This window comes from Chiloscyllium plagiosum, unplaced genomic scaffold (genome assembly GCF_037043375.1).
Source record: "Chiloscyllium plagiosum isolate Xiang-an unplaced genomic scaffold, Cpla_swu_hap1 HiC_scaffold_16, whole genome shotgun sequence".
Classification (NCBI taxonomy): Eukaryota; Metazoa; Chordata; class Chondrichthyes; order Orectolobiformes; family Hemiscylliidae; genus Chiloscyllium; species Chiloscyllium plagiosum.
Genome location: NW_028270154.1, coordinates 24,902,806 through 24,929,747, shown reverse-complemented (window position 1 = coordinate 24,929,747; position 26,942 = coordinate 24,902,806). Strand labels below are relative to the sequence as shown.

Below are 26,942 nucleotides of genomic sequence, written 5' to 3'. Positions count from 1 at the left end.
GCAGCATTCAGGACATCTTCAATCGCCAGCTGCATCTGAATCACCAAATCAAGCCAAAAATGGGTGCCTAGTCACCAATGGCTACTGGCTGATGATATGATTCTGGTGAGCAACTCATGTACAGCATGTAGACAATGAAAGGTAGGCTTCCAATGGAGGAGACCTGCAGTATTTGACAGAGGGGGTGTCAATACATGTGGGGGTCTGCTATATGTCAGCATCCTGTTGGCACAATCATCCATGAGCTTTATGGCAAAGCTGAGAAGTAGGAAGCGGGTGAAATGGAGGAAGATGAGAAAAGGAAAAGGAAATTTCAAGAGATCCCTTTCTGGCCAGACGATCTGTGAAGAACTCGGCTGAATATCATACCAATGCATGTAACCCTAATTCTCCATTCACGTATAGTATTACAACTCTGACACTGACCATCATAAGTGTCCAGTTGCAAGGAATAGAAATGACCACAAGTTAAACATTCCAAACCAAATTGTGTGCATTTTCACACCTTCTTTTGTGTTTTGTTGCCAGTCCTAATGCTTGGGTTAGGCATAATGGAGAAAGTACAATCGAGAACCAAGTGGATTATGGAAGGTTTAGAATGGAGGTGAAAAAGCAAATAAGAGAAGCAAAAAATGAATTAAATGACAAGACCAGCAACTAACCTAAAGCAGAATTGTAGAGTCTTCTGCAGAGATATAAATAGGAAAACAGTGGTTAATGGAAGAGAAGGGCTGATTGGAGACCAAAAAGGGATTTACACATGGAGAAAGGGTATGGCCATGATGCTAAATGAATACTTTGAATCTATCTTTACAAAAGAAGAGAATATGACTCAGAACATGGTGAGAGGGGAGGGAGCACTGCTTTTGAAGGTTTAAAACTTAATAAGGAGTAACTGTACAATGGCGAACAGAGTCTCACTGACCTTCAGTAGGAGAGGCTACAGAATGTCTTGCCGGATAACCAAGACAATCTCTGGCCCAAGATATTCCGGCATTTTGAACTGCTTTATATTGGCATACACATTGGCAGTCTGGGCTGGCAGAGTGGTAGCAGTGTCATTTCTGAGAAAGGCCAGCAGGTTCATGCTCCATGGAGCCTCGAACCATTCTTTCCCCGGGGCAGAATCAGTTGCAGAATGACTTCCAGCATCTGCTTCAGTCATAATGCACCTCCCTTTTCATAGGCTGTTGGAAGTGCCAGCTGGCTTTAACAGGTGCTAATCTCTCACAGTTTTGGTGCTTTACTGAGGCTCAGCAGTGTGGTCATTTGTGTTAACTAGCACATGGCACAAAGTTGGCATGTGTTGTGCAACCTCTGTCAGAAGCAACATCCCACAGCCTCATCCCTACACCTGCTATTAAATTTAGCTCCCAGTGTCTCTCCTTTTGGTCTGATACACATGTGATACAAGCCCATTTTTTTCACAATGTTTCTCTTCACCCTCTATTGCCCTCAAAGATACTAAAAAGAATATGATCATAAATTGAGGTTTTACAGAAATGGATCCAGGTAACAGACAGTCAGGACACTCATGTCCTTTAATCTGTGAGGAAGCATTGAAAATAGGTTCTGGGATAGAGCCATGGCTCTGCTGTGTGATATCCAATCCAGAATTACAACTGTAATTACTTACAAAGAACAAAGAAAATTTACAGCCCAGGAACAGGCCCTTCGGCCCTCTAAGCTTGAGCTGATCCAAATGTACTTGCACAATATATATCCGCCCTTGCTCCAACACTCAGACGTGATTCTCCTCAGCTTACTAAATTAAACGTTTTTTTAAAAAAATGAAATGTCATAATAACAATTTTCTCACAAACCAACTGCTTAACATGGATCAGAGACACTGATCTTGAACTCTACATGAGTCAGACCTCATAACGTTCGGGTAATTAAAAGGCAAAATTAGTTAAATCCAAAAGTGACAACTGCAAGTACAATTTTGGGACCTCTGTATTTACACCTTTCTATTCACATCACCCAAAGGAAATAATTAACCGGCATCTTCAGAATCATGATGCTCTTTTGCACTCGTTTTGAAGAAGTGCATATTTCAATGGGTAAAATAACCAAACACCCCGCTTAAAAATGATTAGTTAGCTCTACTCATGAAAAGTTAATTTGGGAGAAGAGGACGTTTGAGCAGTAATGAATTCCTCTGAGTAAAAGGCTGGATAGTCCATCATTTAGTAATCGCTGTGTCAGAAATGAGGTAATAATTGAAAACACTATGGGTGAATAATTGTGCCATTTCACAATGTAAATTTTACCTTATGACAGACTGGAAGCTTTTCACTTCCTGGGTTTTTTTTTTCTCCAATAACCTCAGGCATTCATTTGCAAGAAAATTGTCAAATGCAGCAGCAGCACTCTAACTGCAGGCTAAATGTCTACCTCCTACTTGGGGCTCTCTGATCATTCCAGCAAGAAACCCTTGTCCAGATGGAACCAGCAACAATCCTTTGCTGAAAGTTGATCCAGAAGGGTCAGAGTTAAAATCCTTGCTCCAAGCTTGGATTTTTAGCCAGTTCAAAAGTAAGAGGGGATGGGTGGAAAGACCAATAGTTATCTCTTCACCGGGCAAATCCCAATTGCCAACCGGTCTGACCCTGATAGTAAGTGTATAACATCCAGTGTACTGTAATTCCACCTGAAGTCCCTTGTTAAATGTTAGACTCTAATCCAGATACGTTTCACTTAAAATACTCAGCTAAAGGGTGGGTTCACCCTGATCAGGACTTGCTTCTATTTTCCATTCAAGGATGGACAAAGTCACACACGTTCAAATGCCATTCTCCCTATTAAAGTTATAAAATTCAAGTGTTGCAGTGTAACACATCAACTATATAATCTTTTAAAGTGCAATAGATCTCTAATCATTTGGAGTTAAATTTTACCAACTTAGGGAAACCATTGTGGCAATATGAATGCATGAAAAGACCAAAATTGTTTGTGATGTCTCCGTGTTGATGCACTGTGCTATGTGTTTCTTACACCTATTAATACTAAACTGGTTTTAGAATTCATGGTTGATTGCTGGCTCTCATTTTGTTTTGTGTCTATCTCATGGTTCTTACCATCAATATGAGGAAGATGGAATAACATTATTTTCCAAAGGCCTTTTGGCCAACTTGTCTTCGTGGTGGGAGTGAGGGAGAAAATACATAAGTACACAGTGTAGTTATTAGGACAACAGGGTGTGGCATGGAAGGATCAGATGTTTGGGGATGGCAAAACAACATCAGGCCAATGAATATTTCAGAATTCTGGAGCAGGGTGTAATGAGAATTAAAGTGTTACTCTAAGTATAAATGCTGAATTTGTGTGAAAACAGCAGATCACAAGGAACTACAGTCTGTGTCTATAAGGCTAAATACAGCCTGTCCTTCCTTACCATATAGTACTGTTCAATAAAATCCATTGCTGTTCACTTGCAGGAGTGTATATCAACATTACCGCATGGGGGAGTCAGGGATGGAGGCAGTCGGGGGTGGGGTGGTGTAATAGGGGAGAGGGTGGGAAAGGGATCAGAAACTTGGAAAAGAATGATTTGAATTGATGATGATATTCCGCAGTCACTAAACAGTTGGATTGTGTTTGTCCAAGTATGGGGACGGCAAATACAAGGGGACACAACTTTAAAGTGAGGGGAGATAGGTATAAGACAGATGTCAGAGGTAGTTTCTTTACTCAGAGAGTAGTAAGGGTATGGAATGCTTCGCCTGCAACGGTAGTAGATTTGCCAAGTTTAAGTGCATTTAAGTCGTCATTGGACAGGCATATGGAATAGTGTAGGTGGGATGGACTTCAGATTAGTACGACAGGGCGGCACAACATCGAGGGCCGAAGGGCCTGTACTGCGCTGTAATGTTCTATGTTCTATGTTATTATTCACGGAAACAGGAGTATTTCTCAAGCCTATTCTGCCATTCAATGAGGCCATTGTTGATTTGTAGTCTCACTCCATTTTCCATTTAGAAGCACAAAAGCCACGACTGGAAATATTTTAAAGGGAGCCACATCAAAAACTTAACTTGAACAAAAGGATTGTAAGGAAAGTTTGAATTTGAGAATGATAAAAACGCAATTATTCTCACCTTACCAAGTTAGTTTTTAGTACTCGATCAACTCCCAGTCTGAAGGATATTTATCAAGTAAGATCACATTTAAACTTCTTCAACACTTTTGGAAAAATACAGACTACGTTATTGAAACAAATAAAAATCTTGAGGGAAATTAGGTAGGGTGGATGCTGAACGGATGTTGTTTCTTAAGGAAGAGACTAGAATCAGGGGACACAGTTTAAAAATAACATGTTTTCCATTTGAGACAGAGATGAGGAGGATTGTTTTCTCTTTGAAAGTTGAGAATGTTTGGAACACTCTTCCCTAAAGAGAATGTGGTCACTGAGGCAAGAATAGATAGATTCTTGACTAACAAAAGAGTCAAGAGTTATCGGTGGTAGGAGCAATGTGGCCACAATCTGAGCAGACATCATCTTTTGAATGGTAGAGAATATCTTGAGAGGCCAAATCACCAGCACCTGCTTCTAATGTAAATGTTTGTAAAGTATGTAATATTGCTGAAAGGAGAAACACCATGGAGGCTGCGACAGCTAAAATTTTTCTGAGGCCTTTAAAGACAAGGTTGGGAACGGAAAGGTTGGCAAATGGCATGGAATGATGCTGGGTGATATGCCCAACGTCCTCTTTCTGCCATGCAACAACAGGTGTGGTGGCAGAATGGCCACCCATCTAGAGCCCTAATCTGCCACTGTAGTGGTAAATTATTGGACTCATTCCGTTTCTGCCCGCATTTTGCCAGCAGCTGGGTGGATCGCCAAGCAAAACCTTGGTGTCCAGCCGTCAGGCTCCCTGGGTGAGAAGAGAAAGCAAGTGGGACCACCTTCTTTAGCACTCTTTGGTCCATGGTAAAACGTGGCCCCAAGCCCCATCACACACCATTGAGGGGTTGTGCGTCTGATCTTAGTTTATCTTGCTGAGTGTGTGGGTGACAAGTTAATTATCAAGGATGGGCATGTCAAAATGGAGGGATATGTTTCTGATACCAAGGTTGCTCAGATTTATTTCTGCTTGCAACAGAATTTCAACTGAAAATGACTGTCCTCGAAATTGCAATGGATCGAACATTAGATTAGATTCCTTACAGTGTGGAAACAGGACCTTCAGCCCAACCAGTCCATACCGACCCTCCGAAGAGTAACCCACCCAGACCCATTTCCCTCTGACGAATGCACCTAACACTAGGGGCAATTTAGGATAGCTAATTCACCTGATGTGCACATCTTTGGACTGTGGGAGGAACATGCAGTATTGTTTTTCTTGTAACCAAGATGAGCTGAAATTTTGCAACCACCTTGTATTTGTTGAAATTCCATTTTTATTTTCTATTGTGTCTCCTCCGAGTGACAAAAATTTTGAAAGCTGTTAGTTCGCTACAATGGCAGTTCAAGTAGTGGCTTCATATACAAATCTCATTTGTTTGTCATTTGAACCCAGAGATTGAATAAATATGTGATTTTCAGTTGCCAACTTGTTTTCATTATACTTAGCTATGAATCTTTGTGGTCAACTATTTCTTTCATTCCTTTCCCTTTAAGTGAGGAAGAGAAATAAACATGTGGTATAGGGCTCATTGAACGCCCAAAAGTGAAGACTGAATGGTTTCCCATTTTGAACTCAGTCTTATAAATCCTAGATGCCTGATGGATGTTCAAGCCTTAAATCCTATATAATACACAATAGTCACTTGGTAGTGCAGAACTTGAGCAATGGTTTTTGGTATTCTTGTGGTTCTGTCCTGATGAGTGTAAGGCAAAAAACTTTGATAGCATGTGCCTGAGCAATAATAAGTGATGCTGGAGATTGTAATGGTCAGACCTATTCTGATTATTATTATTCGGTTTCTCCAGTGATGGTGGGCAATAAAAAGCTGGAACTGCTGTGTTTGTTCATTAAGTGATTTGAAATAGTGAGCCATTGGCTTTAGTTTCACTGCATGATGTAGAGAATAGTGTATCACCTATATCACATGCAGGATATAGAGAGTGATAGGAGTGTATTACCTGCATGTAATTGATTTAAAAGGTCCAAATGGTATGGCAAAAATTGTAACTTCATAACAAGCTTCACTCACATTGGATTATCATTGGCAATTCTCTGTCAGATACTGGAGTTTTGAAATTTTATGTCAGCTTTTGCCAATTCCTTAGTATTGCTTCTTTTGATGCTTTTTCAGTGTTTCTCTTTTGTGATAAGATAGATTTATGGGCTCTCAGAATGTTAGCTTGTAGCTCAAACTAAAACAGGATCTTGCAGAGTACCGTGGTTGTTCATGGCTGAATGCTATATGCAGTCACCATCCAGTTAAAGTTGATGAGATTACATTCTTTTGATTACTCTACTTATGTTGTAATTTCCTTTAAATATCATGAACATTGATGGAAAGAATGACAAATTAAGAAAACAAAACATAAACAAATTACTCACAGGTAGTTGCTGTTATTTGTTATTAGAGAACTTAGTTTGTATCCAGTTTAATGTCTAATTGCTCATACAGTTTCATCATAAGAGGTTCCCAAGAGCTTTTAATGCAAGAAAGTCAATGATCCCAAGGAAGCATAAACAGTGTATACCGATCTCCAGGCTTACCTTTCACTCCCAGCATCAAACATGCTACCTAGCAACCAACAATTGAATATTTTGTCTCCTTGTTGTACTAGCTATCCTCCCTGTTGTATGATAACTGACATGCAGATTTCTTTTTCTTTTGTTTTGAAATTACAGACCTCTTTTCAACTGTCATTTTCTTGGGTGGAATCTTGTGATGAAAGTGTTGTTACCGCACCGTTGTTTTATGGTATTTATCAAAGCAATTACAGTCAGCCTACCACCAGCTGTGCCCTTCAAAAATAAAGTCAAAAAACGGAAGCCTGATGTAATCCCACATGTAATGGAAAAACTCAATTGTATTTCAAAAGCACCACTCTTCATTCCCAAGCTTCAGACTTTGCTTTTCTTGTTCACTATAGAAGTCAAGGTCTTGTTCACTTTAACAATTATGCTCTTTCATTAGAACTAATGCATAACACAATCAAGGGATATTAAAAGCTTCACCAGTTACCAGAGAAAAGGTATTCAGAAAAAGGGAACACTTGAGCAAAAAGCATGTATCGAATTGTTTGCGATTCAAAGTAGTAAAATTTATATAATCTTTATTCCTTTGCCTTTTTTAGGGTCTCCCTTTCTCTGCATGTCTCACTCTATCTTTCCCCTTGGGCTAAGGCCTCTATTTCTGAACTAGCTTCTAGGAGTTTAATGAGATTGGTACAGGCCAGCTCACCTTCTGTTCTTCTATTTCTCTCTCTGGGAATTTGCTTTTCCATCTCTCTAACAAAGGAACCAGGGGCGACCTGAAGAAACTTTTTTTTTATTTCAACACAGCATATTATGATGAACTGGAAAGGCAGCAAAAGTAGATTCAATCATAACATTCAACAGAAAATTGGATAAATACTTGAAGGGAAAAATAAGAGGAAAGGAGCAAAGGAATGAGAATATTGTAGAATAGCTCTTTTAAAGAACCAGTATAAACATGGTAGGCTACAGATTATCCTTCTGTTTTGGATAATTCTATCAGGGCTTCAAGGATTTTTCTGCAAGTTAGTAAGCTATCCATAAGTATACAGTTGATAAAGCCTGTACTAAACAATAAATTCATGGAATCCCTACAGTATGGAAGGAGGCCATTCAGCCCACACTGACCCTTCAAAGAGTATCTCTCCCAGATTCACCCACCTACACTATCCCTGTAACCCTGCATTTCCCATGGCTAATTAGCCGAACCTGCACATCTCTGGACACTAAAGACAATTTAGCATGGCCAATTCTCTGAATCTGCACATCTTTGGACTGCAGGAGCAAACTGATCCTGCCCCTCACAGATACAGGAAGAAAGTGCAAACGCCACACAGACAGTTGCCCGATGGTGGACTCAAACCTGGGTCGCTGGCACTATGAGGCAGCAATGCTAATCACTGAGCCACCGTGTCACCATTCAATAATTACTTCACAGAATGGTACATATTTTTTTTTAGATTAGATTACTTACAGTGTGGAAACAGGCCCTTCGGCCCAACAAGTCCACACCGACCCGCCGAAGCGTAACCCACCCATACCCCTACATTTACCCCTTACCTAACACTACGGGCAATTTAGCATGGCCAATTCACCTGACCTGCACATCTTTGGACTGTGGGAGGAAACTGGAGCACCCGGAGGAAACCCACGCAGACACGGGGAGAACGTGCAAACTCCATACAATCAGTCGCCTGAGGCGGGAATTGAACCTGGGTCTCTGGCGCTGTGAGGCAGCAGTGCTAACCACTGTACCACCGTGCCGCCCAACGAGCTCCTCATTCCTGATGAAGGGCTTATGCCTGAAACATCAATTTTCCTGCTCCTCGGACGCTGCCTGACCTACTGTGCTTTTCCAGCACCACTCTATATCAGATAGAAGACCACTACTTTCATGTTTAGATGATAATAGTTTAAAACATTGTTTTGCATGTATGTTATCTCTCAGCCCAGAGCATTGTTGAGGTATAAGGGTGTCATAATCTAGCTACCAGTTATGTTTGCACCTTCAATGAGATGTCTGGAACTGAACAGCCCAATTCTTGTGCTGGCGATTTTAAAGCTTAACAGTTGTTTTTAAGCATCACGCTAAGAAATGGAAATTCAGATTTGCTGATGCTTGCACAATGTACATGTTTCACTGTCAGGTGATCAAAAAACCAGAGAATGGTCACAGAACAGAAGAGACCTTTGAGCCTGTCACATCTGTGCTGGATCTCTGCAACAGCAACTCATTTGGTCCTATATCCCCAACGTTTCCCTGTCGCTCTGCATTTTGTTTCTCTCCTGACAATTATGATATACAAGATGCTCACTGTATACTGTGTATAAGGTTTTTTTTCTCATACCATTGCTGCTTCCTTTGCCAGGAACCTCAAATTGGTGCCCTTTGGTTCTTGATTCTTCCTTGATCAGGAGCAGTTTCTCCCCACCTACTCTGTCTAGGTTCCTCATGATTTTGAACACCTTCATGAAATCGACCCTCAACCTTCTCCTCTTGAAGGACAGCCCCGGCTTTTCCAAATGATCTTCATAACCGAAGTTCCTCAACCCTGGAGCCATGCTTGTAAATCTTTCCTGCACCTCCTTTATTGCCTTCGCATACTTCCCAGGGTATTAGAGTATGGAACTGCTGGTTTGGGCTCAGTTCCTGCAACAACTTGAGTACAGCTTGCTCTGTAAATTCTACTGTACTGCTGGCTGAGCAGCATCTACATAATGCAGTGGACCTGAGTATTTGGAGTATCCATGAGAACTGATTCTTAAAAGAAGAATCATTCATGGTGTATAAGCCGGGGCAGCATTTATTACTTACTCCTAATTGCCCTTGTGAAGGTGATGGCAAGTGACCTTCTTAAACCAAGTAGTCCACATCATGTAGGTACATCCACTGTTCTATTAGGAAAGGAGTTGAAGGATTCTAGCCCAGTGACATGATTTTTCAGAGCTTTATTTACACCTTTAACTGCAAGAAAAATTACATTCTGGTGACTTTTCCTGGTGGATATGTTATTCTACAATGGAAACACCGAACTGGTCCAGAATTCCGTGATCATTTCTAATTAGCTCTCCACAGTACCACCTACATATTATGATAAGAAAGTATTTGTTTAAAAAAATAATAAAACACAAACAGGCAGGAGCAATTAACTTAATTTCTTTTGTAATTTCTTATGAGATTTGTTAATGATCTACAATTTTTTCTGTTTATCTAAGTACCTTATTACTTCCCTATGCCAAATGGTAATAAAATTAACTGGGTGGGAACTAATTGGGCCCCAGCCTCCTTCACAACAGTGCTAAGCACAGAAAAAAAAAATCAGGGGAAATAGAGAGAAATGACATTCTGTGGAAAACTGTGCCAAATCATTAACATAATTTCCCCAGCCTGACACACTAATGGCAAATATTTTAAATACTGACAGCTAATTAATCCCTTTATAATAACCAGGATCGTCGAAATGTTGGGGATGCCGATTGTTCTCTGTCCAGCAGTAAACACTAAATGCCTTTTGCTCTTCCATTCAGATTGCACTCATCTACTGGTTGATACAGTGATTTCATCCCAGCTTCAAAACATTCCTGGGATGGTTTCACCTCCATGTGTTGAGCGCGCTTTGTGTGAAGAGATACCCAACAATAGGGTGATTTACTTTTCCACCTGTCTGGACGTCCTACTGCTGGAGCTGAAAGTAGAAGGCAACTGAGCTGGTGTATTGTCAGTGTTGCCAGGCCGACTACAATAATTACCACCCCAACTGGAGGAGCAGCAGCTCTGCAGCTAGAGGTGGGCATTGTTGTGACTGCAGCACCAGGCGGACATGGTTGTCAGATGAGGCACCTGCCAACTGAAAGAAGAAGGCCTCATTTTCTGCCTCAGGACACTCCAACCACATGGCAGCAACATCGACTTCACCAGTTACCAAATCTCCCCTCTCCCCACTTCATCCCAGATTCAAACCTCCAACTCAGCAGTACCCTCATGACCTGACCTACCTGTCTATCTTGCCTCCCACCTATCCGCTCCCACTGACCTATCACAATTCCCTCCTACCTGCATTCACCAATCACCATCCCACCTACCTTCCCGCCCCAATTATCTCTCGGTCCGCTTCCCCCTCCACAATCCTGATAAACTAGGCGACTCTCTGTGTGGAGTTTGCACATTCTCCCCGTGTCTGCTCCGGTTTCCTCCCACAATCCAAAAATGTGCAGGTTCGGTGAATTGGCGAGGCTAAATTGCCTGTAGTGTAAGGTGAAAGGGTAAATGTAGGGGAATGGGTCCGGGTGATTTGCGCTTTGGCGGGTCGGTGTGGACTTGTTGGGCCGAAGGGCCTGTTTCCACACTGTAAGTAATCTAATCTAATCTAATCTAAATAAAGGGTTTATGCCCGAAATGTTGACTCCCCTGCTCCTCGGACGCTGCCTGATCTGCTGTGTTTTTCCAATGCCACCCTTTTCAATCCTGACTCTCCAGCATTTGCAGTCCTCACTTTCTCCTAGATAAGGCACATTGTAAAATGAAGCAATGCTCATTGCTGACACCATGATGTACGATTAATCCTCACCAGTGCTCATCACGTTGTGTGAGCTAGCTGGACTCCCAGCCACCATAGATTTACTGTCACCAAATTTCTTTCATGTTGGGAGCTATAGGGCCAGCTTTGTCGAGTGTGGTGGAGGAATAATTACACTAAGTATTTTAAACAGAATAAGTTCTTGTGTTAAACAAGATGGGCTTTATTGCATCACCGCAATTAGGCACAAGCTACATTTGTATGATGAGCATTGTTACTAAGAGTATGAGGAGACCTAGATAGTAGGTCTATTGTCTTTGAGCTCCAGAGCTGTTCTCCTCACTCGTCCTTATGACATAGCTGACTGGGGCACTCTCAGAGATTTGATGTAAACAAGCAAGCAAGAAGAACCTCATAGTTCAAAGGCTGGGGTTTAATAGTGACGTTATTGTCCAATGGGCACATATGTCACTGAAGTGTCCTTCTCCGAGCCATGAAGCATGCAAAAAGGATGGTGCACTGTTCCATAGCCCTCTGAGAGGACTGTCAGAGTTAACTTGTGGTTTCTCCACATGACAGCAGGCACTCCCAACAAAGGAGCATTGCTTGTAGGGACTGGAAGTGGCACCTAATTTGCTAAACAAAAGACTCAGGAGGCTACCTGTTGGCAATCTGAGCTGCCAGATTCTCCACCACTGACCATAGAAGCAGAAAGACTTTGCAGCACCCTTTCTATTTTATTTTTGCAAGCCTTCACCACCCACATAATCTTCAAGGAACCTGAACCATTTAGGCCAATAATCCTAATTTTGTCCTTTAGAAGTTTCAGCCTATTCCTAGGTTGCTGTAGCATTGTGCCATAAAGTCATGTTCTATATCTACATTTTTCTTAATAGACAGGCGTCAACTCCTCCACAGACCTCAATGTTCTGACATTTGCAGTCAAAGCCACAGCTTTGATTTGCTGATTTCAACAACTTGAAAATTTCTCTCTGAGCTCTGTGATTTAAGACCCCAAAACAAAAGGTCAGATTAAATCTCAGCCCATACCCAGTGCATAATCTGCTGAGACAGCAGCCTCAACCAGACGAGCAATTCATACAAGAGCTGAGTGACAGGAGGGGAGCAGTGCAGGTTGATGGAGACCAGCGACAGCAGCCGAGATCCTGAAGCGGGCATTAATTTCTTAGATAGGAACTTCAAATGATGGTGCAAAAGGAAGGCCTTCAGGTATTTCCACTCAGGATTTATTCAGATTAGAAATGATAGGCCTCCCCAACAATCCACAACTACCTCCCCCTCTCCTCAACCTATCCTGTCTTATTCAATGCCCCTGCTGTGAAAATTTATGCACTATGTTTTGGGATACAAGTTTAGTTTTAGAAATGTACTTTTCAGGTTGAAGATTAAAATGTTCAATGCAAGGTAACTGGAAACATCTCATGAAGAAATTGATTAGCAACCTAGACATACGTGCAATTCAAACAAGCTTGGAGCTAATTACAGCTAAAAGCTAACCAATGTTTGTCGTCAAGGTCAAGTTACAAGCAATAGAAAGATCCATGCAAGACTGTCATCATTGTACAGCAAAGCAAGTCAATGATGAGTGATGCTGTAATATTGCATTACCAATCATGTTTGACAATCAAGGTCAGAGTTGGCATGACTCTTTCTGAACTTCCAGGTTTTGAATAAGCCATACTGGACGCAAAATGTTAACTCAGTTTCCCTCTCTGCAGTTGCTGCCAGAGCAACTGAGTTTTTCCAGTATTTTGTTTTTATTTCAGATCTGCAGCATTTGCAAAACTTTGCTTTTGTTTAAGGTTAAAGTCCAAGGCATAAGCAATCATAAGGCAGCAGGACCTTAGTTAGTCAGTTTTCAGGTCAATTTTAACTGCCCACTCATCAAGTTTCTGCTGAGTTGGCAAGGTTAAAAATCACCTGTCAGGATTCCAGACCAAGTGATGCTTTCATCAGCAATTTTAAATGCAATATTTAATTAAAAATGGGATATCAAATGGATTTATATAATTAAGTCTTACTTCTTAACTTATTTTCTTCTTTTCTGCTGCATAGGTCTCGAATATTATATCAGTGAAATCTCATCATGTGTATATGATTATACCCTCTACTTAATGTTTGATCAGTTCTTGCAGCAACTCCTGTGTTAATATTTACACTGAAAATTGAAAATAAATCTTTATTTTGTTAAAAAAGCCACTGTATTTACAAAGCAGAATACTCTGAAGTAGAAAGAAATACAAGGACAGGACTAATAAATAACAAAAATAATAGACCCACAACTTTAATAGCAGCTTTAATGTAATAAAATATCCTGAGGTATTTCACAGGATTGTGCCAAGACCAAAGAAACATGAGGACGGGAGAAAACCTTGGTGAGAAAACTAGGTGTTTACGGAAAGGTAACGGTGAAGGAGCAGAGGGGGTCAGTGGAAAGAGTCCCATATTTTATGACCTGGACAACCAAAAACAAGGCTGCAGTAGTGGGACCATAGTGCAGAGAAGACCAGAATTGGAATTCTTGGGCTGGTCTTTACAAAATACCTACCTTGTTTGCTCTCAAATGCTCTCCAATACAAAGGCAATCCTTCAAAACTGTTAAACTAAAATTGCATTAAGGGGATTAAAAATTAAAGTTCATTCAACTTACAATGTCACTCATTTTCAAACCTTAAGCATGAGGACAATCTTACTTTAAATCCCTGCAATAATTTTTTAATGGCTCTGTGTGGCAACCATCCCTCTTTGAACTAAGTTCTGATAATGAGCTTCAGTGCTTCACCATTAACAGTTGCTGTGGGAACTCTTCTGACCTCCCAACTACTTCCAGTAGGCAGAAAAAAAGGATGTTTCTTTCCCATTTCTTCCATTAATACATGCAGTATTTACACCCTTTGTGTGACCTGAAAGCATTTTATCACAGCCTGTCACACTTAAATTGATATGAAGCATCAAATTATTTATGGATTACATTTTTAAACTCACGGTATAAATAGATTTTGTCAGGCCACTGTGGATAAATATCTCCAGTTGTAGGCTGACCATACTCTCTCAAGACCTCGTCACTTGTAACTTATCAACCAGACTTATTTACAATGATATTTATTGTACATCACATTGTTTGTCAGGACAAATGCTCAACCATTAATTCAATTGAATTTTGGAGCATAGTGACATTTAGTGGAAAAAAAAATGTTAACACAGGATTGGGCCCACTGTTTCAGGTGAAAATCAAAGCCTTATTCCCACCCAGCTGCAGGGAGTTGGGATGGGTGTAGGTTTATGGTTTACAAGACATGAGTTCTCTGGCAACAGTCATGAACTTGGGCCATGCTTGGGAATTGGGGAACAACAGGCTTATATTGGGACACACCTGAGATCTGAGAAGGATAGAAGCCAGGTAAATCCGCTTCTATTAAAATGATCTACAAGGGCTGAAGTTTCAAGGGGTTGATCTTTGAAAATGGTAGACATCATCCAATTCTAGGATTCCCACCCCTACTCCAGGCTCCTGCACTTTTTGCAAGTATAGGAGAAGAGTGTGATCTCACACCCTGCCCTCCTGAATTAGAACATAGAACATAGAGCATAGAAAAGTACAGCACAGAACAGGCCCTTTGGCCCACAACATTGTGCTGAGGATTAATCCTAATGTAAAATAAAATAACTTAACCTGTGTACCCCTCAACTCACTGCTCTCCATGTGCATGTCCAGCAGTCACTTAAATGGCCCTAATGACTCTACTTCCACCACCACTGCTGGCAACGCATTCCATGTATTCACAACTCTCTGCATAAAGAACCTTCCTCTGATGTCCCCTCTATACCCTTCTCCTAATGTCTTAAAATTATGACTCCTCGTACCAGTCAATCCTGCCCTGGGGAAAAGTCTCTGGCTATTGACTCTATCCATTCCTCTAATCATCATGTATACCTCAATCAGGAATTGGCTGGCTTCATTACAGGGGTGGGCATCTCTCACAATACATCCCTGTCTCTCTTGCCCCACCCATCCCCACCTGCCTACACCTGCAAATGTGAAGCTCCACCAGTTCTGAAGGAGTTGTGTTTAATGGGCCCTCAGAAATATTTAGAACCGCAGTCTGAATTCGGCAATCCTTCAGGGTATAACTTCACAAGATCTTATTGATGGCCTCCATGTCACTATACACTTCCCCACTCACCCCTAATGGCCCCTCAGACCCTCCATGTTAACTATCCTTATTAAGTCCATTCTTCTCCAAATGCAAGAAAATTCTGTCCCTGACAATCTTTTTCAATTATTTCCCTACCACCGTTGTAAGGCTCACTGGCCTATAATTTCCTGGATTATCCCTGTTTTACTTCTAGAACAAAGAAACAACGTTGGCTACTCTCCAGTCTTCTGGAACCTTGCATGTGGCTAAAGAGTTTACAAAGATCTCTGTCCAAGTCTCAGCAATCTCCTCCCTTGCCTCCTTTAGTTTCCTGGGATAGATCTCATCAGGCCCTCAGGACTCATTGACTTTAATCTCAAGACATCCAACACCTTTTTTTTAATATTGCCATGCATTTGAGGTCAAACACACTCCTCTCCAAACTCTAAAGACCCATCCATGTCTTTCTCCTTGGTGAATACAAATGCAAAGTATTAAATAAGGACCACACTTACTTCCTGTGCCTCCAAACATAAATTCCCTCTTCTGTCCATGAGTGTACCTACCCTTTCCCTAGTTATTTTCTTCCTAATATACATACAAAATGCCTTGGAATACCCCTTACTCTTTCTTGCTAAAGATATTTTATAGACACTTCTCACCCTCCTAATTTCTTTTTTAAGTTATTTGCTGCTTCCTTTATACTCCAAGGGCTGTGTTAGATTTCTGTTTCCTAAACTTTACATGTACATCCAAGGTTCCCACATCTTGCCATCTTTATCCTTCAAGCTCACAGGAACGTGCTGTTCCTGAACTCTGGTTAACTGGCTTTCAAAAGACTCCCACATGTGAGATGTGGATTTATCTTCAAACAACTGCCGTCAATCCAATTTTTCTAGTTTCTGCATAATACTGCTGTATTTTACCTTCCCCCAATTTAGCAGTTTCACCCAAAGATCAGTCTTATCTTTTTCCATACCTAACTTAAAACATACAGATTTATGATTACTGATTCCAAAATGCTCCCCCACTGAAAGTTCTATTACCTGGGCAGACTCATTCCCCAGTACAAAGTCTAATACTGTCCCTTCCTTAGTTGGACTACTTACATATAATTTCAAGAATTCTTCCTGGATGCACCTGACAAATTCTTCCCAATCTAAGTCACTGGCACTAAGGGTGTTGCAGTCAATATTGGGGAAATTAAAACCACCCACTATATCCCTCTCTATCATGGCTGAAATATCTGTACTCTGGAACACTGAGCTGCCAGTCTTCTCTCAACCAAGTTTAAGTCATGGCTACACATTGCAATCTCGTATACTAATCCAGGCTCTAAGCTCATCTGCTTTATCAGTTATACTCCTTGCATTAAAATAAATACATCAGACTATTAGTCCCACTGTGTTCTGCCTGTTCTTCCTTCTAGACTTACTTAATTTAGCCTGTCTCTTCTCTTTAAGCACTCCACGTGCTGATCTACTGCTCTGGCTCCCAGCCTCCTGCCACACTAGTTTAAACTGTCCTGAGGGCAACAAGCAAACCTTCCTGCCAGGATATTGTTGTCCCTCCAGTTTACGTGCAACCTGTAATTTGATGCTTTATTGATGCCTTGATGCTTTGTTGACTGTCACTTTAAAAGGGTGATAGGAACACCAGTTTTTCTTCTCAAAGGGTTATGAATGGGAGTTTCACCCAAGCCATTGTTATAATGGGAAGAATTGGTTCTGTACATTGTGCATACTAGATGAAGGAGTATGGAGAAGTATGAGTTGACATGGGAATTATTAGACGTGAAGGGTCTGGATGGTGGGGCTTATGTTAGCATGGAAGGGGCATGGGTATAAACTTTCTTTGGAATGGTTCCTGAAAGATTGGTCATGACTCCTCTGAGAATTGTGAACCAAAAGTCCTGAAGAAGCTTCGAGGTTCCCATCCTGCAATGCTAGTCAGGTTGAATGGGTGGTGTGCAGGATCACTAATCACACCCTTATTCTGCACCAGAGAAAATTAGGGGCAGCGGTAAAGGGGGCAGAGATACCAGAATTGGGTTGTACGTGCCATTTTTAAATGATTCTAGTGTACCTTCTGAAGTTGTGAAAATCGGGCTACCATATTGGCACTCTACTTAGCCATGAGGCCAAATAACTGATGCAGAGGAAGATATGTTCACTGCTTTTTCCATGCTTGCATCACAAATCCTAGGCTACTTGGTTCTTTGTTGATGCCCTATTGGAATTGGTCGAGAGGCCACAGGCAAAATACTAACTGTAACACCATATGAAATGTAACCCCCCCCCCCCCCCAAATAGAAGCAGATGGAAGAACAGACTGGACAGCAGATCTTGGAAAGGTGCAGATGTAGCAGAGTTGTTGTTATGGGTGACTTCAACTTCCCAAATATTGATTGGAATCTCCTTAGTGCAGGTGATGTGGATGGAGCAGATTTTGTCATTGTGTCCAGGAAGGATTCTTGACTCAATATGTAGATAGGCCTACTAGGGGGGAGACCATATTGGATTTGGTGCTCAAGAACAAGCCAGGCCAGGTGTCAGATCTCTTGGTGGGACAGCATTTCAGTAACAGTGACTACCACTGCCTCACCTTTACCATATCCATGGGGAGGGATAGGAACAGATCATCTGGGAAGGTATTTAATTGGGTGAGGGGAAATTATAATGCTATTAGAATGGAGCTGTGGAGTATAAATTGGGAACAATTATTCTACGGGAAATGCACAAAGGAAATGTGGCTGTTTAAGGAGCACTTGTTGCAAGTATTGGATAACTTTGTCCCACTGAGACAGGCAAGTAATTGTAAGGTAAAGGAGCCATGGATTACAAGAGAAGAGGAACTTTTCGTCAAGAGGGAGAAGGAAGCTTACTTAAGTTTGAGGAGGAGGGCTTATGCCCGAAACGTCGATTCTCCTGTTCCTTGGATGCTGCCTGACCTGCTGCGCTTTTCCAGCAACACATTTTCAGCTCTTAAGTTTGAGGAAGCAAGGATCTGGCACAGCTTTAGAGGATTACAGGGTAGCTAGGAAAAAAAAACTCAAAAGTGGACTGAGGAGAGGTAGGAAGGAGCATGAAAAAGCCTTGGCAGGAAGACTTAGGGAAAACCCAAAGGCGTTCTACACTCACGTGAGGAATAAGAGAATGATCTGAGAGGGGGTAGAGCCGATCAGGGATAGTGGAGGGAACTTGTGCCTGGAGTCTGAAGACGGGTGGCTCTAAATGAGTTTTTTTCCTTCAGTATTCACTAGAGAGAGGGACCTTGTTGATAGTGAGAACACCATGGATCAGGTTAATAGGCTTGAACAGTTTGATATTAAGGGAGTGGATGTTCTAGAAATTCTGGAAAGCATCAAGATAGATAACTCCGCATGGCTGACTAGATATATCCAAGTTTACTGTGGGAAGTGAGGAATGAGATTTCTGCACCTCTGGTGAAGATCTTTGCATCCTCATTCTCCACTGGAGTAGAACCGGCTGACTGGAGGGAGGCAAATGTTGTTTCTCTGTTCAAGAAAGGAAATAGGAATTCCTGGGAATTACAGACCAGTCAGTCTTACATCTGTGGTAACAAGGTACTGGAAAGGATTCTGAGAGATAGGATTTATGACTATTTGGAAAAACATAGTTTGATTAAAGATAGTCAGCATGGCTTTCCTGAAGAAGGGCATGTGCCCGAAACGTCGAATCTTCTGTTCCCTAGATGCTGCCTGACCTACTGTGCTGTTCCAGCAATAAAGTTTCAACATGGCTTTGTTAGGGGCAGGTCATGCCTCACAAGCCTTATTGAGTACTTTGAGGAGGTGATGAGACAAGTTGATGAAGGTTGAACAGTGGATGTGATGTATATGGATTTCAGTAAGGCATTTGAATAAGGTTCCCCACAGTAGACTCATTCAGAAAGCTAGAAGGTATGGGATACAGAATTGGCTGGCCAAACGAAGACAGAGAGTGGTAGTGGATGGAAAGTATTCTGCCTGAATGTTGATCACCAGTGGTGTTCCATAGGGATCTGTTCTTTGGCCTCTACTCTTTGTAGTTTTTACACATGACTTGGATGAAGAAGTGGAAGGGTGGGTTAGTAAGTTTGCTGATGACACAAAGGTCGGTGGTGTTGTAGATAGTGTCAGGGGCTGTAACAAGACACTGACAGGATACAGAGTTGTTTTAGATTACTTACAGTGTGGAAACAGGCCCTTCAGCCCAACAAGTCCACACCGACCCGCCGAAGCGTAACCCACCCATACCCCTACATTTACCCCTTACCTAACACTACGGGCAATTTAGCATGGCCAATTCACCTGACCTGCACATCTTTGGACTGTGGGAGGAAACCGGAGCACCCGGAGGAAACCCACACAGACACGGGGAGAACGTGCAAACTCCACACAGTCAGTCGCCTGAGGCGGGAATTGAACCCGGGTCTCTGGCGCTGCGAGGCAGCAGTGCTAACCACTGTACCACCGTGCCGCCCACTGGGCTGAGAAGTTCAGATGGAGTTCAACCTGGATAAATGCAAAGTGATTCATTTTGGAAGGTTGAATTTGAATGCTAAATACAGGATTAAAGACAGGATTCTTGGCAGTGTGGAGGACCAGTAGGATCTTGGGGTCCATATACATAGATTCCTCAAAGTTGCCACCCAAGCTGAGCGGATTGTTAAGAAGGCATATTGTGTTTTGGCTTTCATTAATAGGGGATTGAGTTGGAGAGCTGGGAGGTTTTGCTGAAGCTCTATAACACCCTGGTTAGACCATAATTGGAGTACTATGTTGAGTTCTGGTCACCTCATTATTAGAAGGATGCAGATGCTTTAGAGAGGTGCAAAGGAGATTTACCAGGGTGCTGCCTGAATTGGAGGGCTTGTCTTATGAAGAGAGGTTGGGTGAGCTCAGGCTTTTCACACTGGAGAGAAGAAAGAAGAGAGATGACTTGATAGCGGTGTACAAGGTAATGAGAGGCATAGATTGAGTAGACAGCCGGAGACTTTTCGCCAGGATAGAAATGGCTGTCATGGAAGGTGATAATTTTAAGGTGATTGAAGGAAGGTATAGGGGACATGCCAAAGGTAGGTTCTTTACACAGAGAGTGGTGGGTGTGTGGAATGCACTGCCAGTGATGGTCATAGAGTCAGAGACATTAGGGGCATTTAAGCGACCACTGGACAAGCACACAGATGACAGTAAATTGAGGGGTGTGTAGGTTAGGTTGATCTTAAATTAAGATAAAAGCTCAGCACAACGTCGTGGGCTGAAGGGCCTTTACTGTGCTGTAACTGTTCTATGTTCTATGTTCTAAAAGCATGGGGATATGTTGTAATTAACAACACACACAATACCTCATTCTCCCTGTGCATTGGCAGATTCTCAATAAGTTATTTCCTTTCACTGTTTTCATGCAAAACCTGTGAAAAGTAAAATATTCTTCTTTCTGTTTCAGGGTGGTTAGTACAAAGGCATCCTGCCTTTGATAGAATTCCAAATATATGCATGCCTCATTGAACTGAAAACTTCACAAGAATATTTCATCTATCAGCAAAGTAAACAAGTAGAGTCAGTTACAAGTTGGTATCATCTCTGACTAATTGCCTGCCAACCAGTTTAGTGCTTAATTGTCTAAAAACTCAAATTTACAAGGCAGTAATACAATGTGATCAAAGGAACTTAGGAAGTAGAAATGGCCATTCATACCCTCCAATTCACACCGTTAGCCACATCTGGTTTCAGTCGGCGATTTGATCATTTTTCATCTTTTTCAGCATGTACCCATATCTTTTTACTTTCTGCTGAATCAGTAATTGACCCAATTCCCTTTTGAATACTTCAACTAAGTCAGCATTTACTACACTAGATGCCAGCCTATTCCATAAATCAAAAACTCCAAGCGTGAAGAAGTTATCCCTGATATCTAGTTGAGACCTCTTCAGATTCCAATCATGTCCTCTGATTTTTATATGTTAATTTGGCAAATAATGCCTCTCTCAACATTGCCATTATCAGTTCCCTTTATCATTGCTTCAGGAATTTAAATTTGCCCTGTTCTTTAATCCTTTAGAGTTGTTGATTTATGAAATAAACTATTACCAGCTGTGGGTTTCAGACATTTTATATGCAGAATAATGAATTGTTGGGAGTGAGTTGTAGGCTGCAATCTGATAAGAGCCTCCAATGATTTACTCAGAGAATAATGGTTCCTTGGAAAAGATTCATATGCAAACTCCAAATCTTAAATGGGGTTGGTTTTATAACTGGCAAATTGAGATAGTTAACACCAGCCTACTCTGAAAATGTAAATGCTGGTTACTGAGGAGCATCTGCATGGATTAAAACTCTTATTAAAAAAAAACCAATCTTTATTGTCAAACATGATCGGTGATGCAAAAATATTATAGCACCGCACATCATTGACTCTGCCTCTGTGTACAACGACAGCAGTCTTGCATGGAAATTTCAGTTGCTTTCAGCTCTTAAAGCACTCACTAGTTTGAACAAGTTGAACATATGTTTCTGTTTTAAAGCAAGGGTTGAGAAAGCCAATACTTGTGTAACATTAGGTTGTAAGTGAAATTGGGAATTGTACATACATTTTGTTTTATTTGGGGGTGGGAGCGCACGGCTTGTGCAAAATCAAATCAATTCAACATTGTTCACCCTGGTCATGCTGTGTTATGAATAGACTAGAACATGATGATGCTGTCAATTGCAGCACTATAGCAAGCAGCCTGCTGCTTTAGTGCTAATCCATGAGCCTCTTATTGTGGTTTTAGGGCAGACAGGAGGAATATAACAGATTCTTAAGTAATTTGCAATTTTGCCCACCAAAGAACATTTAATTTGATTTAAAGACTGCATTTTATGTTAATTCCGTATTCCAGCTTCACTCAGAGATCTATGATGAAAAGCAGTTCCCAATTTTGACTCTGTAGAAACAGGCTTCTTGTTAAACCATTTATGGGTATGTCCAGTAGTGTCCTTCCTCCCCAGCTCAAGAACAAGGCATTTGTTAACTTTGGGAAGGTGAAAAATTGAATAATGAAAGAAAAATGCAATGGATAATGCTGCTTAATGCTGACTGTGATAGTGTTGGAAACTTGGCATTTGTTTCTCACTAAAGTTTCTCACTAAGCTGTGTAGATTAGGTTGCCAACTCAGGTTTGATGCTTTCCCTGGAAATATTATTGATCAACTTATTACCCCCAAACTCCTTTTCCCCCATATTATTTTATTCACAATGAATGAATGTAAAAAAAACACACAATTTGCTTGAATTAGTTTTTTCCTAGGATTATGCTCATAACCTGTGTCCAAGAACTTAACATATCCCCCTTGGAGATTCCAGGGCACTTGTTGAGGGTTGCCAAACTTGAGTTTGACTGAGAAAAGCCAACATTTAAATGCAGTCACTACATATGTCATTTTGCCACCTTTCTTGCCTAGGTCCTGATTTTACTTAATGCATTTCACACAATGACAGTGGGAGCTTATCTGATATTCAAAGAGACTTATTTCTGCAAAATCAAGATAGAATAACATTCCATGCAAATTTCATGATGGGATTACCCAGACAAAATTCAGTTATTGAGTTCGTAGACAAGTGCAGAGGCATTTACTGATACATCTTGCCAGAAATGACACTTCTTTAATCAATAATTCCTGGGAATCCATTATTAATAGCAATTTCATAATGATAGCTATTTACAAAACACTGGCTTGCTAATGCATACAGGAAACCAGAAAACCTCTCAATGAAGTTGTTGTGAGCACATACTAATGATTAATGTGGGTAGCCAAAATTCGTTCTTGGCAGAAATGGCCAACAATAATTCTGGTTTTCCCTTATACACTGGATATCAAATACTTTCAAAATTTTAGGAATCAAGAATCAGTCCTACTGAACAATCTGAAGAATGAATTTATTCTACATTGTCAAACAGTCTAAAATTAATTGACATAGTTATCAACATTAACTTAAAAGCTCCATTCTAAATTTGAAAAGAGAGCTTTTTACCTTCAATATCATCATTATTCTTTAGCAGATAGAGGAATAACATTTTCAATAGCTATGAATTTTCAGAAAGGTTGCTATTCAAGGATTTCAGTTACCTACACCAAACAGATGAATTTTAATTCTAGGAAAGTAACTTATCTTAAAGAAAGTTTTGTTTTTATGTTCCTCTTCACTGTTCTTCTATGTCTGTCTCCTACTGGTAACCTTATTTCACAAACCACTACTTGGCTAAAATTCAACAAGTCACCTGCTGCCAAGTATCTGTGGGGGGGGTTTCTACAACCAACGTTGAAAGACTTCCAAAAAGAAGATTAGTTGACCTGTCTTCTGATTCTTTCTTTCCTTTCTGGGAAGATTCCTTGTCTTCACCTTGGGACTCTTTCTTTAATCCCTTTCATAACCCCCTCACCCACCTCCCCAGTCCCGAGCATCCCTACAGCCTGCCTGCGATAGGAACCAGAATTGAAATCAATGCTATTAAAAGTTTAAACAATAAGATTGATTGTTAGGTCAGTGACAAAAGAAATACATTGCAGATCTGTAGAAATAGGCCAGTGTTAAATCTGAGATACGCACCAATGAAATATGCCAGGAGTATAGCCAGTACCACTGAAGCAGCGATAGCACACAAGGCAGCACATTTCCAGCTACAGTACTTCGATGGCTTCTTAAGTTTAAAAGCATTTCGGGAGAAGGTGCTTCGCGGCAAAAGGCGTGGAGGTGGAGAGTAGACAGTACCAGAGGTTAAAGGATAGCCAGGCGTGGACGTACTGAACAAAGGTGTTGTCCCAGATGAAGTCTTAAAAAGGAAATGCCTGAAAGAGAGAAAGGAAAGAAGCTTACAGTATAGTCTACCCAAGCGCCGAAAAGTTCTTTTGTTTCTTGCTTGACTAGTCAGAAGAGTATACCAGATACATGCCATGCCATCTCCAAATTTTAAAGAATGACTTTTCCACCTTTTTTTCTTATAAATTTTCACTTCTGTTTCTAGTATTACTCCTGACCAATCAGCACAATCCTTTGAGAAATAAACACTTGAATTTGAAAATCGTAAACATTGTAATTTGGAATTTTTGCTCCACTGGTCAAGGTTTGCACTTATATGCAGTGTAACAAAATCATAAAGCTTGCAGTTATACACATATTCACATTTTATCCAATTTACAGAGAGAATTGCCTTCTAACATGAAAGTCAAGAACATCTACGAACAGGAAATAGAGTTGTAATGCCATTGTGAGCACTTCATTTTGATTTCTGTATCAGGAATGGTCGTCTTTATTGCACACTGTTGGGCAAGAGCCCAAAGACAGCAGGATTGAAATTCATTGGGCAAAGAGTTGCATGTAACATCTTGCTCATAACTTGTAATGGCACGCAGTTGCTTTCTAGATATTTACATAGCCAGCTGAAACAAAAAAGAAGGCTGTTGCTGGTGCCAACTATTCTCACACCTGTAAACTGGAGCTGATAGACATAGATTTTTTTAATTGGGTAAGGCATAACTAAGATGAGTCGATGGAGTTATGATACACTATAACCACAATCTAATTGAGTGGCAGAGTGACCTGGAGGGCTGAATGATGCACTGTTGTTTCTTTGCCCTTATTAATAAACATTGATATGATTTACCTGAAGGAAGTTGACTGCTCACTTCCTTGAATGAACATCTCAGTCTGACATCTGGAGGATCAGCAAATCCTTTTATGCCACACAGTCATGACACAAAGCCCACAGATCATGTGGCCTACCAGTTGTTCCTGTCATCTATCATGGAGGTCTTAGACAACAGCACGTGGGAAAGGATGGACCAGCCATTATCTGTTGTTGAGCTGACCAAGGCCCTCGAGTCCTCAGAAAAGAAAGAACTCCCAGAACAAATGGCTTAGTGGCTAAGTTACACTCAGTTCTGAGGAACTTGGTTGGCCATGACCCGCTGGAGGTGTACAACAGTATGTTTCTGGCAGATAGCATGTGCAAATCCATGAGGAAAGATATCATCACCCTCATCTACAAGCGGAAGGGGGAGAAGGAGGAAATTAGAAATTGGTAATGAGTTGCACTGTTAAATGTGGATGACAAAATCCTGTCTAAGGTTACTGCCAACTGGGTCAGGTCTGCTCTGGGATCTGTGATTCACCCTGACCAAACCTGCGATGTACCGGGCTGAACGAGCTCCGAGAGCCTCACGCTCCTCAGGGGTATGATGGCCTACATGCAGGACGGGGGGGTGGATGCCTGCCTCATCAGGCTTTCAACACAATATTGTGCACACACTTGTGGGACGTGCTGTCCAAAATGGGCTTTGGGAAGGGAATCTGCAATTGGATCAGCCAGCTCTTCACCAACTTCAGTGAGAATGTCTCAATCAATGGGTGGGATCAGGAATCTTCCTGATCAGATCCAGAATCAGGCAGGGCTGCCTACTCTCTCCTGCCTTGTTTCTGTGTTGTATACAGCGGTTTGCTGTATACATCAGGAAGGATGTGAGCCTGAGAGGGGTGACTATTCCAGGCAGCGGAGGCCTGCAGGTCAAAGTCTCCCAGTACATGGATGATGTCTCTGTTTTCTGCATAAATTCGCTGTCAGTGTGCAGACTCTGTAACCAGTTTGAACTGACTCCGGGAGCCAAAGTAAACCAAGCAAAAAGTGAGGCCATGTTCTTTGGGAACTGGGCTGATTGATTCTTTAGCCTTTTCACTGTCAGGACAGATTACCTGAAGATGCTGAGAACGTGGTTTTGAGAGGCTGGGGCACGCGCAAAAACTTAGGAGGAGTGTGTCACCAACATGAGGCAGAAACTGGGCTTATGGGAGCAGCACATCCTCTCCACTGTGGATAAAAACCTAGTCATCAGGTCTGAGGCACTCTCTCTCTCTGTTGTGGTATATGGCACAGGTCTAGCCCATTCCCAGAACTTGCGCTGTTGCAGTCACCTGAGCCGTCTTTCGTTTTATCTGGAGGTGTAAGATGAACATGACCACAGATCTCTGGATAAGGATGGAACATGAACATACACAATGCTGCCTTCATTCTGATGGCTACCTTTGTATATGGCTGTGTCAAGCTGAGTGTAGACCTTCAGTATGCAAACACCTAGTCTCACTACGTACTGAGGTTCTACCTGCCTCCAATGGGACTGGCCTCATTGCCTTGGAATGTTCAAAGTGGTTGGACTGTTCCGTGTCACCTGTGCTAGATGGACACATTTGCAAAGATAAACAGCTTTTACCACAAGTCCATCAGGAAGTGGTCAGCATGTAGTGTCCTCGAGACCCTGTGAGAAAAGGTGGATTCTGTTGCGTGGTTCCCTGAGCAGAACGTCAAAGTCACTTGGCAGAATGCCTCATCACCAGAACTTTCCAACAAGCACCAAGACATCGCTCGACTGGTGGTGAGAAGGGCACTACCTGAAAGATCCTTCATGTATGCCCGGAAGTGGCTGTGGTGGTGGGGTGGGGGGTAGTGATTGTCACACATCTCCTACTGGAATGCGCCTTTGCAAAGGAAGTCTGGAGATAGATGCAGTGGCTTTTGTTGCTATTCAGGCCAAACAGCTCTGTGATGCAGGACTCTGTGCTCTATGGTGTGTT

At 41.6% G+C, this 26,942-nt stretch overlaps 1 protein-coding gene across 21 annotated transcripts in view; it reads right to left on the bottom strand.

The window, feature by feature from the left end:
• LOC122556528 (teneurin-2-like) overlaps positions 1-26,942 on the bottom strand; it is a 2,772,576-nt gene that overhangs the window by 175,721 nt on the left and 2,569,913 nt on the right. For all 21 annotated transcript variants that reach the window (XM_087995212.1, XM_087995211.1, XM_087995218.1 and 18 more), the window contains one exon: positions 23,928-24,166. In XM_087995212.1, coding sequence (XP_087851338.1) covers positions 23,928-24,166 — 239 coding nt within the window. The remainder of the gene's footprint in view (positions 1-23,927; positions 24,167-26,942) is intronic.